The following is a 14,589-nucleotide window of genomic DNA, read 5'->3' on the forward strand; positions in this document are numbered from 1 at the left end:
CCCTTTTTGCCAAAGACATTTTAACAGGTTAATCTCAAGCCCTTTTAGGGGAAATGGATTTGTTCCACCTAGCTGTGGTCACGTCAACAAAACTAACAGTTTACCCTGATCTAAGCCTGCCCCTACTCTAGGGTTACATCTCCCTGAAGATGTCTTAATAAGATGTGTGGGCAGGTGAATGAGTGTGGTGACCTCTGAGTCCAGAGATGACAAATTCTACATGGTGGGTGGTACTTACAAAATGATAGCAGTTAAGCCAAACACATGCTTTCCGTAAAGCCTTCAGTAAAGGTATAAACACCTACCAATAAAAATCCCAAGGGGACAGATTGTCATGTACTAAAAGCACAAACAATCCATCAGTCTGCTCTACACCTAATTCTCCTTGCCTGCTGTACAGGGTCCTAGACAGGGGGACAGGGGGCATGACTAGCTTGCTGCATAGATCTTTGTGATATTTGGTAGACTATCTTGTTACGTAGATGTTTGCAAAATGAGGAAATGATTATATTATGGGCCCCTTAGCGGATTTCCATAATACTGCAGCAGGACTTCCTGTTTTGATATCTTGGACACGCTATGATTTCAAAGGTAGATAGCTCTTGGGCTCGTGAAGCAGTGATGTACATGGTAGGTTTGGGCCCTCCAACAGCTTTTTATGGAACTGCAGGCGCCAATTGTGTTTGACACTTTGGAAGTAAACTCAAGAAGGGGTTGACAGGTTGTCATGACCTTTGATCTGTAGATAGTTTCATGATGACATGATTTGATGCTATCTACACAAATCAGGAGTTAATTTGCATAATAAATGAGGAAATCCACTGCTTTTCATGATAGAACTTTCAAAAATGTGACATATGTAACTGAAAAACATTCATAGATATCAATCATGCAAATGAAAACCTCATTTGTATAATAAATGAGAAAATACTATAAATATAGTATAATACTACAGGGGTCGATGACTAGAATTTCATATATACTTGCGGCATTTGGAAGTTAACTAAAGATGAACATCAATAGACATAAATCAAGCAAATCAGGGCCTAATTTGCATAATTAATGAGAAAATGCTACAGTAGCCTTCTTTGCTAAGATAAGACTTTCATATTCTGAACAACTTGAGGAATGTGTTATTTGGATAGAGAAGATCATTAACTGATATAATTTATGCAATGAGGACCTTAATCAATGAGACACCTTTAGAATACTTCAGCTGCAAAGGATAACATCATTTGGTGAAAATATGAGGTCACAGAGACTAGTTTTTCATTTTCTATAGTTGCTCTCTTCCCTCAACTGCAGTACATGTATTTGAAACTAGAGCATATATTCTCAGTTACAGCAAGATGTAAATGCTATGGAGAAAAAAGTGTTGACCCCTAAGGCCGGTGTGCACACTTTTGTTTTCAAGTGCTCCTTTGAGGTCAGAGGTCAGACGAACCGAAGTCGCCAATATCTCCATAAAACCTTTCTCTTTTCATCTTGTGTAACTTGATATGGTCATACCAGGTGCAGGCATACAGGTCCCTCCACAGCCAGAAATTGGCCCTGTCTGACAGCCAGAAAAGGCCAATTATCCATAGGGGTATTAGCAGTGTAGGGACCCCTATACCTGTCCTGCATAGGGTTGGTACCAGCAAGGAGGTTATTGGTACCAGCTTACATTCTGTGTGGTGCAGGTGCAAAGTTGCAACGGCTGTCTTACCATGATCATTTCTTGCAAGGCTGGATTTGACTAAAGGTTTGGCCATTGGACCTAATACCACTTACTTTGAGAAGAGATACAAAACAAAATCTAATGGTATTATCAATTGGCACTGAAACACCTTGTTTGGTCAGGGGTATGACACACAGAAATACCGCTTTACCTTCACCTCAAAGTGTTCTCAAAGTGGTCTGGTAAAACAATGGACAAAGAATCTCAGTGCCTCACATACACATGAAAATACAATCTGGCCACACCAATTTAATATCTTGGTTAACGGATTTGTCATTAAATTTTAGCAAAAATAATCATGAAAACAGGAGGCTGGGGTGAAAACTTGCACTTGTTCACTCCCTGAAATTGTGTGCACCAAAGTAAAAACATTCCTCTGAGATTCTGTTTTCCTGTTGATTTTCCAATCTAGCATTTTTTTAAATTTCCGTTAACCAAGAAATTAAAATGGTGGGGCCTAATTGTATTTTCATGTGTAAATAACAATGGCTTTTCAAAGATGTCTATTTTGTCACCCTGTGTAGCAACTGTGAAGGAACTGCAATGAACCTAACAAGGCTACGCAAATTTACCAAGGGATTTTTTTAGGGTCACAGAGTAGGGGAAAGGTGATGAAGAAAAGGCAAATAACACAAGTGTACATCTGTTGAAACACCCAATGAGCTGGTTGTAAAATTTGGGGTAAGGGTGTGAGAGGGGCTTTGTCTGTTACTGCCCAGATATATGTGTGGGCTCTGATAATGTAGTGATATAGAGTTTTAGCTTCACAGACTGATAGATGTCATTATTCACAAAACTTTTACAGATACAACAGGTGGATCTCAACAGGTGGGTGTCAACAATTTTTCTGATGGCTACAAAAAAGACCAGGGGAGCTGTAGTGTAAAACAGGTAACTGAATTTTTAGTGCTGGTTATATCACCAGCGGTTCCTTAATTTTTTAGTTTTCAGAGATAAAGAGAAAAGTTCATAATAATCAATAAAAGTACATGTAACAGAAAAAAAGGAGCAACTCATTGTGGAAAATGAATAGGAAACATTGTCAACGTATGTCCAAAAGTAAACTCAGTATCTTATCCACTTGTAGAGATTGAATTGTCTTTGAATACTACTATTGTATACCTGGATGTTTAAGCTCTCTAACCTTTATCAATGTTTTGTCCACCTATATGATTCTGATATTGCTATAATGATACACAGGTTGAAGTGAACTATGATGGACAGTGCTGTGACCCAGACAGATTCACCAAACCAGGACACTGACATGCCTTTCCTCCAAGGACGATTTTTACGATTTAGTTACATTTCTTAAAATAAAACACACCACCTGAACAAATCCATGGCATTCCTCACTACTATAATTACTGGTGCTGGGAATACTGCGTATCCAGGCAGGACTGTAGAAACAGACACTCCAGTTTTATTACTTTGCTCAGGTGGGACACACCAGGTGTTTCCCAGGATGTCCTAAGATCCTATTTGGAATGTCCTGAGTATTCTGCTGTCTTGGAAAGTAGAGCAGATTACCAAGCTAGTCACAGCTATCTGACCTCTTAATCTCTCTACTCCTGATTACTAACATCTTCAAGTTAATGATTTTGATAACTACTTAAAAGTTACATAGAATAATTTGTGAAGTATCCAAATCATTAGCATGTTTTTGTAATACATGTATGGCATAATCTTAGAGGAGTTTTGTAGCCTGTGCGCCATTCAGGAATTCCAGTTACCATCTTCGTGTTTTAATGCCTGCCCCATTGCCTTGCTCACACAAGATAAGGATGGTACAAGGCTACCATTCACTTGATATAAACCAGCCAGAATGGTATTTACTAGGCTTTAGGCTAAGTTTTTGTTCTGTCTTTTACTAGTTTCTTGAACAGTACTTGTGCATATAACGTTACCTTCATTGCATTTTTTTCTTCAATTTTTACAGACAAGAATTTGCAAAATGTAATTTAAAACTTATAGGTCTGTCATTTATAAAATTCACATGAATGTAGTGAGGAAAATTTTCCATCCCCATAATTTCTTTTGAGCACAACTTATGATATGTATCACCATATTCAGGATCCCCTCAAACTTCTACTTTTCCTTTCGTACAATATAAAAATCATGTTTCCGACTGCCACCCCCCACGCTTTCAATGGAACAGCACTGATGTACATTTTGACTGACAACACTTTCTTTATACATATAATCTTACAGTTTGACTTGGTTATCATTTCTGCTATTTACAGTGGCTAATCAGATAATGCACATAAATTGTGATTGCTTCCCCACTTCTATTGTAAAGATAACTATTTGTTCATTTTACATAAAGGCCACCAACTGTTTCAGGTATAGAGACACTACATCTAAGAGAATGGTACATTCACAATGATAGAAAAGTCAGATGTTTATATTCCACACACTTTTCTAAGAAAGCAAATGTTTTTGTTTTTCTATTTTGTCAAAAAACACACACTCTCCCTTTTAACTCTGTAGATCTCCCAAACACCATCTAATCAGTGATCGCTATATGTTTGTGTGTAAGCCAAACATTTATCTATTGCTAAATATACACAGTGCACTGGTATCTTTATTGGAGACATTATCAGCCACGAGATACCTGAAGTATGCAAATGCCAGGGTGTTGTTTGTCTAGTGGTCTGCCCCATGAAGGCACCTGTTACACTTCTGGCCAGCCGAGAAGGGGCGGGGTTCAAGTTCCCCCACCCTTGTCCAACACAGAAGTGTGACTTGCAAAAGGCCAGAAGACATGCCATTTAATCTGGCTAGTAAATAACAAGGCCAAATGGCTTATCGATGCCACCTATTAGGGATGTTGACAACAAACAAATGTGAACAACTATTTGAACAAGTACCCATACAACACCCTACAAGGCCCCCTCTAGTTACACCCCCATGTTTGAACAGGAACAAAAGAAAAGAATGCATCAATTAGAAGGGGCAAACACGGTGTACTCACATAGATCAGTCCATGGAAGTAGCGCTGCTTCAGATTGTACAGCACAGATGCCTCGTTCAGATATGTCAAGTTAGCCATGTCCTCGGTCATCTCATACTTGGGCGGGTTCATCTGCTGGGTGTCATCTTTATTCACCGTGAAGGTCTGTGGACAGGTGCAAAAGGGAACACCTGACTACCATGTGTGTCAAAGTTGCCGGCACAAGTTTGTTTTGGCATGAGCAGTTGAGTGACAGGAAAATGGCACAACCCTCTAGTCTAACTTTGTGTTTTTATTTGCCAGGGATTGCTGTGTGACGTAAATTTTACATTTAATCTAAGGGCTTTAATTCAATATTTGTATATAACGCATTGCCTCTTGACAATCACAAAATGTCTTAAACTTGTCACACCAAGTTTGCTAGGAAATTTTATTAAAAGGGTTTTGTTTATCAAAGGCTAGATTGTTGACTCTTCCCTGCCCTGTATGCAACCTGACAGGTAAAATACACTTTTGGGCATTAGCTGTCCAACTTTTTTATTTCTTCTTCAAAGGATGATTTTACGGTCAGTTACAATAACCCCTAGACATTCCTCTGAAGTTTATCAAAATAAACAGTCGTATTATATCAGACAGCGCATAGTGTCAAGCAATTTGTTGGCTCTCCGAAAAGACAATACTTCCGGTGACTGACTCAGGTAATGACAAATATGATCGGATGAGCTGAGAACTGAACATCTATCACAACACAAACAAAACGTGTGGGTGTGAATGGGGGGAGGGGGGTACCGACCTTTCCCTCCTCGGTCTGCACTGTCAGGGTATCCCCCTTCGTCTGTGTAATCTCTGTGGCCACGAAAGCATCTTTTTCGTTAGGAATCCAGCAGTTCTTCTTGGAGTCGAAGGCCTGGGAGCGAAGTTTGCTGATTTCTTTTTGGTCTCCGAAGAGATAGCGGTCCGGGTCTGCCCGGAGAAGCGATCCTGCCATGGTTCACCGCTAACGTCCCGCTGCTCACTTGGAGGCAGAAATGCCGGCGACCTCAACGTGGGCAGCGAACACCAAGCAAGAGCCAGTCTCTTGTACACAGTCCAACTCCTCAACTGGCTGCAGAAGTCTTTAAAACTTCACTGCACACAAATAAAGCTGGATATCTGTCGCAAGAACAGCAGGAGTCCTTACTACAACAGTACAAGACACTCCCCTCTGCCTTGTTCTGAACCGGACACCTGGGGCACTGGCATGGCAACTTTCCACAAATCCTCGCAGTCAAATAAAGATTTATACAGTCTGACGTCTTAAAGATCTTCCCATGTCCACTTGGTCTTCCTTGGTCCAAATCAAGGTCGTATTCCAGCGCTGTAAATGGCCCAGAAATCAATCGTCCTGTGCAGGCTTCCGTCAATGGGACGTCCTGTGCAAACAAGACGACCCGGCTCCCGCTCTGGTTCGGAAAGTGTGCGCACCGCCCGTGTCCCTCCGCCGTGTGGAGAAGTTCACTTCTGGTCGCGGGAGGTCCGACAAATACTCCAGGTATCAGCAAAACGCAGCGCTTTTCCAGCAGGGCAGGGTTTAGCGCGGAGTATCTTAACTACATGGCTCCAGGGGCGGCCATATACGGAAATGTTTTGGTGTTACAGCTCGTCTAGCACAAACAAACTGGGCAACGTGATGTAGTCATCCGCATTCCGATCTGAGATGTTCCGATGAAGAAGGTGTCGTATGCGAAAACTCAGCCTTCGTATTTTGAGTTCTTCACAATTTTCACTGCATTCCTACTTATCTGAAGGTCTACAGTGGAACTAGTTCAAGTGCATTTGAAGGACAGAACCTTGGAAAAGTTCGGCATCCTAGGCCAGTTTTGGATTACTCTCCCACTCAGTTGTAACAAGAACGGAAAAGCGACCCTGCCGACAGGTACTTGGTTCTGCCACTGGTATCAGCTGTTAATTGATGAGAAACATGGAACTTGAATCCAGGGGACGCCAATCGTGTCTCAAATTGCCCTGCCTCAGGCCGCAGGAAATGCTACAACACCACAAATGTTATGGACCAAGGAAATGATGTTGACACCGCCCCAGACTCGGAGAAACGTGACTGTACCCAGGCCAAAGGACTTGATCATGAAAGCCCATGTTGAAGTAGCGATGTTCTAGTTTCCATGATGTTCACCTGATTTTCATTTCATTGCATAAGTTCAGCGCGTTTAATGAATGAAATATCATTATTTGGTATCATGTGAAGAGACCAAGATAGAATCTTCCCAAGTGTGAAACTGTTGTCAATCGTGCTACTCGTGGAACAGCACAGTACGGACGTTTTCAACGTCTTACACTTGACAGGTGCAAGTAAAGTAGTGCGCCGGTTGCCCCGGGCACACCAATACCTTGTCTCTCAACTCAGACTTCATTTACAGAAACATCATTAAAAGTTAGTACAACCGACATGTCCAGTCGTGAGACAGTTCCTAAGTACGGAAGTATCCTGTCCCGAGGTAGATGCTAATTGGAAGTTTCGTTTCTCTACGAATGCTTCAACGTCACTAACACTGCCAACATAAGCTGTACCTCAAGATGGAGTGCTTTGCGTCATTGCGATGACGCACTGCCTAAGTAAACGTCTCATACCATAATATACACAGACCTCTCAAATAGCGTCTTCTAGACAGAAGCGAAATGTCACGATAAGGAAATTACTTATGAATGTTGGCGTTCAGCAAACTATTTTGGGCGTTATGACATGTTGGCAATTATTCTTTAGATCAAAGCCGCTCCCTTTTGTAGTAGGGACTCGACTCAGTCGATCTTGGAGTCTGTTTTAGAAGGAATTGCGATTGTTTTCGGCTAGTAGGTAATGACGTCCATATCTTCTGTTGTGAAATGAATTATCAAAGGAGAAAATCACCGCGCAACTCCTGTTTGAACAGACTTTGGACATGTGAGAACATCGATGCGGTGTTTTGCATACTCCGCCAGGTGTATACAGGACAAACGAAAAGCGGGTCAGGGATTGGGCACCTTATCCGTTTGGAAAAGAGTAGTATTTCACGGCCGCACTACCCGCAGTGTGTAGAAGACACCTGGGATGACCACCACGCTGACAGCCCCGAATGTGCCCACTGTAAATGGTCTACGAATAGTTTTAAACGTTGTGACGTCAAATTTGCCATCTATGTTTGAGGGCGAGGGATCTTTAGCTTCGCATCTCTCTTTCGTTGTGGCTGTTTCTGGTTCCTTCCTTTTCTGAAATCTATGGACAAAGAAGGGTGCGGCAAGGTCGTTTTGTACTCAAATCGAAACACATGGTAAAGTTTACTTTCTTTTGGACTTTCCTGCAAACGCCGGTATGTGCAAGCTTGCATGACAGCGAAATTCGAAATTTCAGTGGTGAGGCCTGACAGTGACAGTTTCCGCCCATACGAGGGGACTTTGTTATGGCTTATGCGCAAGTGCTGCTCACAGACGTACGTAAAACAGAAGACATCCTGCCCGGGTAAGAGCCAGCTTAGCCCGCAGTACTAACATCTCTGGTTCGAATTCCTGGTGTGCTCTCCGCCATGCTAAAACCGAGATGGGTCGTCCTTTGTTCCTAGTCAGGTGGCATCAGTGGGCCAGACGCTCCCATGACAAACACGAAGGGTGGATGCACTATTGTTTCTAATAAAAGATAGATAATAACTATTCTTTTGGAAACTTTCCGTTTATTTCTTTTTATAACATATACCTGCTAACTTGACACTCTTTGATACGTTTACTAGGTGTCTTGCCATTGTGAAGAAAAGCAACTCAGAAGAAGTACACGTGCACACACTGAAATGCTTCTCAGCAAAGGCCTTAAGGGTGAAGGGCGGACGCACTGCATCTGGTCACCTTAAGCTTCATCCCTACGTTCCTAGACATATTGAAACGGCACTTGGCTCTGACAGTCCAGACAGAACGGGTGCTTTGGGAAAAGATTCTGTGGGAACGCAAGAAAAGCCCGACGGCAACGCATTCTAGCCATCCAAACGTGGGCGAGCAAGTCCTCTCTAAGCATCAAACATGTTCTCTAAAATCAAAATTGTGCTTTGCTGGAACTGATTGGTGATACCTGGAATACTTATTCTATTAAATGTCTTTATTAAGTCTGAGGAAGAAGCTGTTTCATTCACCTAATATTTGCAAACAGCATTGGCGAAATGGGGCTAGACGGATGTTCGAATGTCTTGGCGATCTTCTTGGGTATTTTTGCTGTGTCAGAGTTGCCGCAAAATTGCACGGTAGAGAGTTTGGCTCTTGACGTGTGAAGCCATGATGAAGATTTGTCACCCTTGTGTTGGCCTTCCAAGAGCCATGCATTGCTTTAAGAACAACAATCAAGGAAACTAGGTAACCCTGGAAGCCGCCTTGACCTTTGCAATAGCTTCCTTGGCCCCTGGGGAAGAATTCTGTACTCCAGAGAGCATTCCGCGGAAAGATTGTACATCTGTGCTACCAAAGATGGAACAAGAAGACGTCAAATGGAAATGCTGGAATATTTCTGTCTCCTCCAAAGACAAAGACGCCAGACAGAAAAAAAATCAAAGACAGCTATTTCAGAAAAAAGTGCCGATGGAGAGGGTTCAATCGTTTTTAATAAATAGAGGTAATAATTTAAAAATCAGTGATTTTTCGGCCACTTTGATGTCTGCTAACTCTGACGAAAAGTGCAGAACCGGTCGAGAATGGTACTTATTGCGCTAAAGAACCCACATTTCCAAAGGTGTAAGTAATTTTGGGCCTTCTCTTGATCACGGACATGAAGTGCGAGAGTAAAACACAGCAGCTCCTGTCACAGCCATCCAAAGGAGCAGTCAGGTAGATAGAACTTCCCCGGGTCTGCCAGGCAGGCATGTCCTCCTTTGTGGTCACTGACCTTGTTGGGTGTCATGTTTCCGCCATGTCACCCGATGCAAATGGAGTTTTACATTCTCCGATTGCTCGGGGCAGAACATAAACAGCTCTTTCCTCTCTTGCGAACTTCCCTGGGCGGGAGAAGGGAAACTTTGCTACAAAGTAAAGTATCCAAGAGAATGGTCATGGCGGCAAGAACAGGTGGTACCTTTGGACAGGACATGACTTATTCCGAACATTCTAAGGCCCTTTATAACTTGTAGGGAGGCAACTTATCATGGCACATGAAATGGGTGTGTCGGGGAAACAGCTGGAAGAAACATGTTTTGTACCATTGGTAATAGAAAGGATTATGTAAGGCAGGAGCGTTTCATTGAGTGGAAAAGTTGGTGCATTTTTTTTAGAACAATGATGTGTGCACTTTTTCTCCTTTTGTTGTTCTCCATCCTTGCTTATCTTGTAAACTATGGTATGAATAAAAACGCATCAACTTGTGAACATTGTTGTCTCTTCATTTGAATAGTCATCTCTTCATTTGTACAAATGTGAAAAACTGGCACACGCAGAAGTACAACTTTGCAAAAGTACATCCAAGACACAAGGTGAAGAAAGAATCCCCACTCCTTAGTATAGATACTTGGTCTCACAAACATTACTTGTGTAAGGATATAACTACAATGGCACCCACAAAGTTTGAGACACATTATATATCAGCTGAGTATATCTCCAGAATATTTACATACGATGCATAAAATTATTTTCATCATAATATCTACATCATCAAATCACCATTACCAAAACTGACACCTGTTCCTAAAAATAAAAAGTGAAATGTAATACAAAACCGGATTTAAAAAAAAAGGTTTTAAAAGTGTACCCTGCTAAATATTTGATTACAAAAAAAGTCTGTAACTTATTATAAACTTGATATTACAACAAATACTGTGTAAAGTAGTTTTGAACTATCAAAGATATAAAATATCTGTCTGGTTTGAACATTTCTGGAATAAGAAAGTTTGATCACTCAAAGGACCTTAATTACTCTAAACAAAGCATCGGGAAAACCTGCTTATTCTTCATGATATGTGAGTTGTTCTCAGCTCTTCCACACATTTACACAACTGTACAAATATCAGGCACTTGTAATATAATTTCACAAATGAAACCGGGAATTCAAAAAGTACAAAGTTCCTAACGGAAATTGTTCCTAAAAATGACTCATCTGCTAACCTGAGACTTACAATATATAAGGTACACTTCAACAGTAGAATTCACCAATTTCTGGGGACTAAATCCTAGCATAAACTACAGTACACCTAAAAAAAATACTCTAATCCAAAAGGCAGACTTGTAATTCAAACTACATAACAGGTGAGCTGCAGTGAAAGTACAAACATTGTGAACAACATCTAAGTGTCTAACCGTGTAGAGCGGCGTGAAGAGAGCTGACATACATAGCAGTTTGCTGTTATTTTAAGTAAGAGGTCATCTTTCATCAGACACAAGCCTCTGGAGCCCATTTGTTTTCACGATGATTAGGGTGTGTATGAACGTATCATTGTCTTCTGCCAAAACTCTATGGTCAAACTGAAAATCTGACCCATTTCAAGACGCTATCTAGTATCAGCCCTTCTACCAGGGACAAGCCTATGATAACCTAGCAGCAACACAATCAACCAACAAGGTGTCCTCTTCTTTATATACAAACCTTGGTCTCCAGTGCACAACACCCATATACAGTAGCACCTTCTCTTAAATAATAACAGTATTTAGGCAATTCAAGATTAGCCACCAACAATCATTCGTAATAAAATCTACACACCGGATCCCCAAATTCGACTTTGTACAAAAATATATATCTTGTTTATTGCAGGAGAAACAGTTGTCATACAAAAGATGAGAACCCGGGGAGGGGTGCCCTTGACCCTGCTGCCATGCCGTTGGCTAAAGCTTGAGGGTTTGAGTAGACGTGTGGCATCTCCGGCTCACTGTCCGTGTAGCTGTACGCCTTGGTCCCGATATTGTTCTGTCGCTTCCAGGATTGATACATGGGGTCGCTTGCATAGTGATTGACAAATGAGTGCGGATCCTCCCGGGTGTAGCTCTCATAATCGCTCTCACTCACCTGGGAATGTTTCGAGGAGGAAAGAGGAAAGATTTAAAATTCCAATCATTAGTTCCTTTTCATTAATCAAGATGAGCGACTGTCTGACCATGAGAAAACATGCCACCTTTCCTTAACCCCGCCGCTTGACATGACAGAAACCTTCGCTCAGCAGATCTTGAAATCAAGGATATTCCCAAGGATTGCTGTGTGAGATGATTTGGAAGCAGGGGGGTGGGTAGATCCTACCATGGTGCTTTCTCAGACATTCCACAAAGATAATTAGCAGATAAGACAGACGTACCTCCGAGGTGGAGTCCCCGAGGTCTGACGGCTTCTCCGTCAGGCTGCTGCTCTCGCCGTTTGGCTCCATGTCATACTTCGTGGTACTCTCCTCATCCGAGTACACGATACTGCCTGGGCTGGGCCGAGGGGGAGACCTGCACACAACACCAACAACTCAGACTAACTCCCATCGCAGGAAACACCACAATACACACCACTTCTATAAATATTTACAGAAACTCAGCTGTCAAGCCTGTTTTAACAGAAGCCTGCATGCTCAAAAATCTGATAAATGGCAACAAAGTAGGTGAGTATGGGTGTGGTTACATCATTTCACATGAACATAGATTTTAAAAAATTCTTTATCTGAACTGTCTCTTCTGAGAGTTACTCTTTGTGCCTTGAGCTGTGCACCTGGAGGACTTAACAGATACAAGCACTCAGCACAGGGATTTGGTAAAAACATTCTGGTGAGGTAGACCACTCAAGGTTGAAAAGAGGCAAGACGTATAACTGTGTAGAAGTACTTTGCAGTTCAGTCTAGTCCTACATCTTCTAGAGACAAAATAATAACGATAACACAATTTCTATACATAACAACAGAAACCTACACAGTACCTCATCTGATGATGCATGTACCTAAAGCACTCTACAAAATATACCTGTCTCAACAATTTTCAAGTCTGTAATTGCATCCTTATCCACTGCTGAGCTCATTACATATTTCCATGTCAAAGAAACCATTTCTATTTCTTGTGTTTCCTCCATCATGGGTACCATCAGATAAATTGGGGCATAGTATGGGATCAAGGAAGCAATTTCCAATGCTAAGGTTGACTGAGAAACTTCCATATGCCACTTGCTACAGATCGTGGTCTTGGTGAGTCTGACATTGTCTCATGCAAGAAGCATGTCTGATATGCAGGAATTTGGGCTTGATCCAACAGATTCCAAGCGGCAGCCATACTATCAGCTCAGGCTGCCTTCTGTGGGGTATCACCTCACACCTGACAGTTGTCACTAAACCCTGCGCCCATTGTAACTATCCCTCACTCATTGGTGCAGATCGGGGTTTAATTTGTAAATTCACCGTACATTGTCCTTCGAGTCAAATGTGGAGAGGTAACTAGACCTATTGTTGACCTGTGTTATTTGCCAAACAACCCCACACTGAGGTGATACTTGTGGTGAAACTGAACCTCCTCGCTGGTGAACTTTCTGTCTCCTACACATGAAAACTCACAGATGCTGCACGAAGTGTAAGATCAATAATCAAAGATACATTTTTAGCAACAGGACCTAATTAAAGGTTCTGTAACCACAGGAACATGCGTCATTCCATACATGCCCAACACTTACAAGCAGTCACAGCTTGTTTACAGTACTGCGGGGAGTTGTTCTTACTTTGCATAAACGTTTTTCCTGGTGAGAGAGTGTTTGTGGCCGTGGACATCTCCGTTTCGCCTGTGGTTCAGCTCGAATGTTGCGAACCCTCCGTCATCCATGGCCATGGTGCTGCTGAGCTGTTCCTCAGTTTCTGACTTTTTAACTAGAAGTGAGAAGAAAAAAATTCTTTACATGCTGAGAAGTATAATGTACACTTGAATTTCCTCAGCTTGCTTTGAAAAGAACCCAGACTTGAGTTACAACACTGGTACTTGTAGTTGAGCCTTCAGATAACGTATCCTACAAATTATAGTACAAGGTGGTTTTGATACGTTCTGCCTAACTACTACAGTACCAAGTCACTTCTGCCTAACCACCAAACTAGCTATGCAACACATCCATCCCTGCCTAACTCTTCGCCATTACCGTATACCCACGATATGCCTAACTCCTACACAAACTGGATGGTACAAAATGTTCTACAATTCACATATTGAGGATGGGGCAAAAATAGGGAGGTTTGCATGGGTGGGTTGTGATTAAAGGTACCTTTGCTCACTTTCCCTAATGCTAGGTTAGTTCAAACAAATTCTTGCAAACCACACCAAACCAAATCACGCCTATACTCCTAATTAAACAACAGAACGCTACCTGGCTTAAGTTGCTGGTTAAACTAACTGCTTGCAAAACAAGCTAAGGCCACACCATTTTAATTTCTTGGTTAATGTTTAAAAAAATGCTGGATTGGAAAATCAACAGGAAAACAGAATCTCAGAGGAAAGTCTGTACTTTGGTGCACACAATTTCAGGGAGTGAACAGGGTCAGGTGCAAGTTTTCACCCTAGCCTTCTGTTTTAATGATTTTTTTTGCTATAATTAAAAAAAAATCCGTTAACCAAGAAATTAAATTGGTGTGGCCTAAGGCAAATAAAAAAACAAACACTACCTTTTCACTGGTGCAGCGATAAAGATTGAAATAAAGGGGGAGAGGCAGTGGGGGAGGGATAGAACAAAAACACACGAAAATGTCCCAAACCTGTTGCCTTACGTTTGTATCGCTCACTGGAACCCCTCATACATAGTACCGCTATTAACACTACTAAAAGGATGAGGAAAACCAGAGCGATGATGATCAGGAACCAGTACTGGCGGGTAGGGTCTGCTGCATAGGAGCCTGGAATGGTACAGAGGAAAGACACACACATGTTAATTAAGACTTCATTCTGGATTTCCATGTACTTTCCATTCCTACTTTATTTATGAAGATTACACTAA

The 14,589-nt window shown here is 41.7% G+C and overlaps 2 protein-coding genes across 6 annotated transcripts in view; both read right to left on the minus strand.

The window, feature by feature from the left end:
• Positions 1-6,834, minus strand: part of LOC136440824 (myosin-16-like) — a 93,959-nt gene extending 87,125 nt beyond the window's left edge. Inside the window, exons 1-2 of one of the 3 annotated variants that reach the window (XM_066436948.1) lie at positions 5,464-6,830; positions 4,692-4,835 (exon numbers count right to left, since the gene is read on the minus strand). In XM_066436948.1, the coding sequence (XP_066293045.1) occupies positions 4,692-4,835; positions 5,464-5,658 (339 nt within the window). In that variant the 5' untranslated portion in view covers positions 5,659-6,830. Of the gene's footprint in view, positions 1-4,691; positions 4,836-5,463 lie in introns of all 3 variants that reach the window. The other 2 variants (XM_066436949.1, XM_066436950.1) reach the window with 2 other exon arrangements.
• Positions 6,835-10,030: 3,196 nt separating this feature from the next.
• LOC136440756 (protein sidekick-2-like) overlaps positions 10,031-14,589 on the minus strand; it is a 42,938-nt gene continuing 38,379 nt past the window's right edge. For 2 of the 3 annotated variants that reach the window (XM_066436860.1, XM_066436862.1), the window contains 4 exons: positions 14,351-14,488; positions 13,333-13,477; positions 11,948-12,083; positions 10,031-11,664 (listed from right to left, as the gene is read on the minus strand). In XM_066436860.1, the coding sequence (XP_066292957.1) occupies positions 11,425-11,664; positions 11,948-12,083; positions 13,333-13,477; positions 14,351-14,488 (659 nt within the window). In that variant the 3' untranslated portion in view covers positions 10,031-11,424. The remainder of the gene's footprint in view (positions 11,665-11,947; positions 12,084-13,332; positions 13,478-14,350; positions 14,489-14,589) is intronic. The other variant, XM_066436861.1, reaches the window with a different exon arrangement.

Source organism: Branchiostoma lanceolatum, chromosome 8, assembly GCF_035083965.1.
Source record: "Branchiostoma lanceolatum isolate klBraLanc5 chromosome 8, klBraLanc5.hap2, whole genome shotgun sequence".
Lineage (NCBI taxonomy): Eukaryota > Metazoa > Chordata > Leptocardii > Amphioxiformes > Branchiostomatidae > Branchiostoma > Branchiostoma lanceolatum.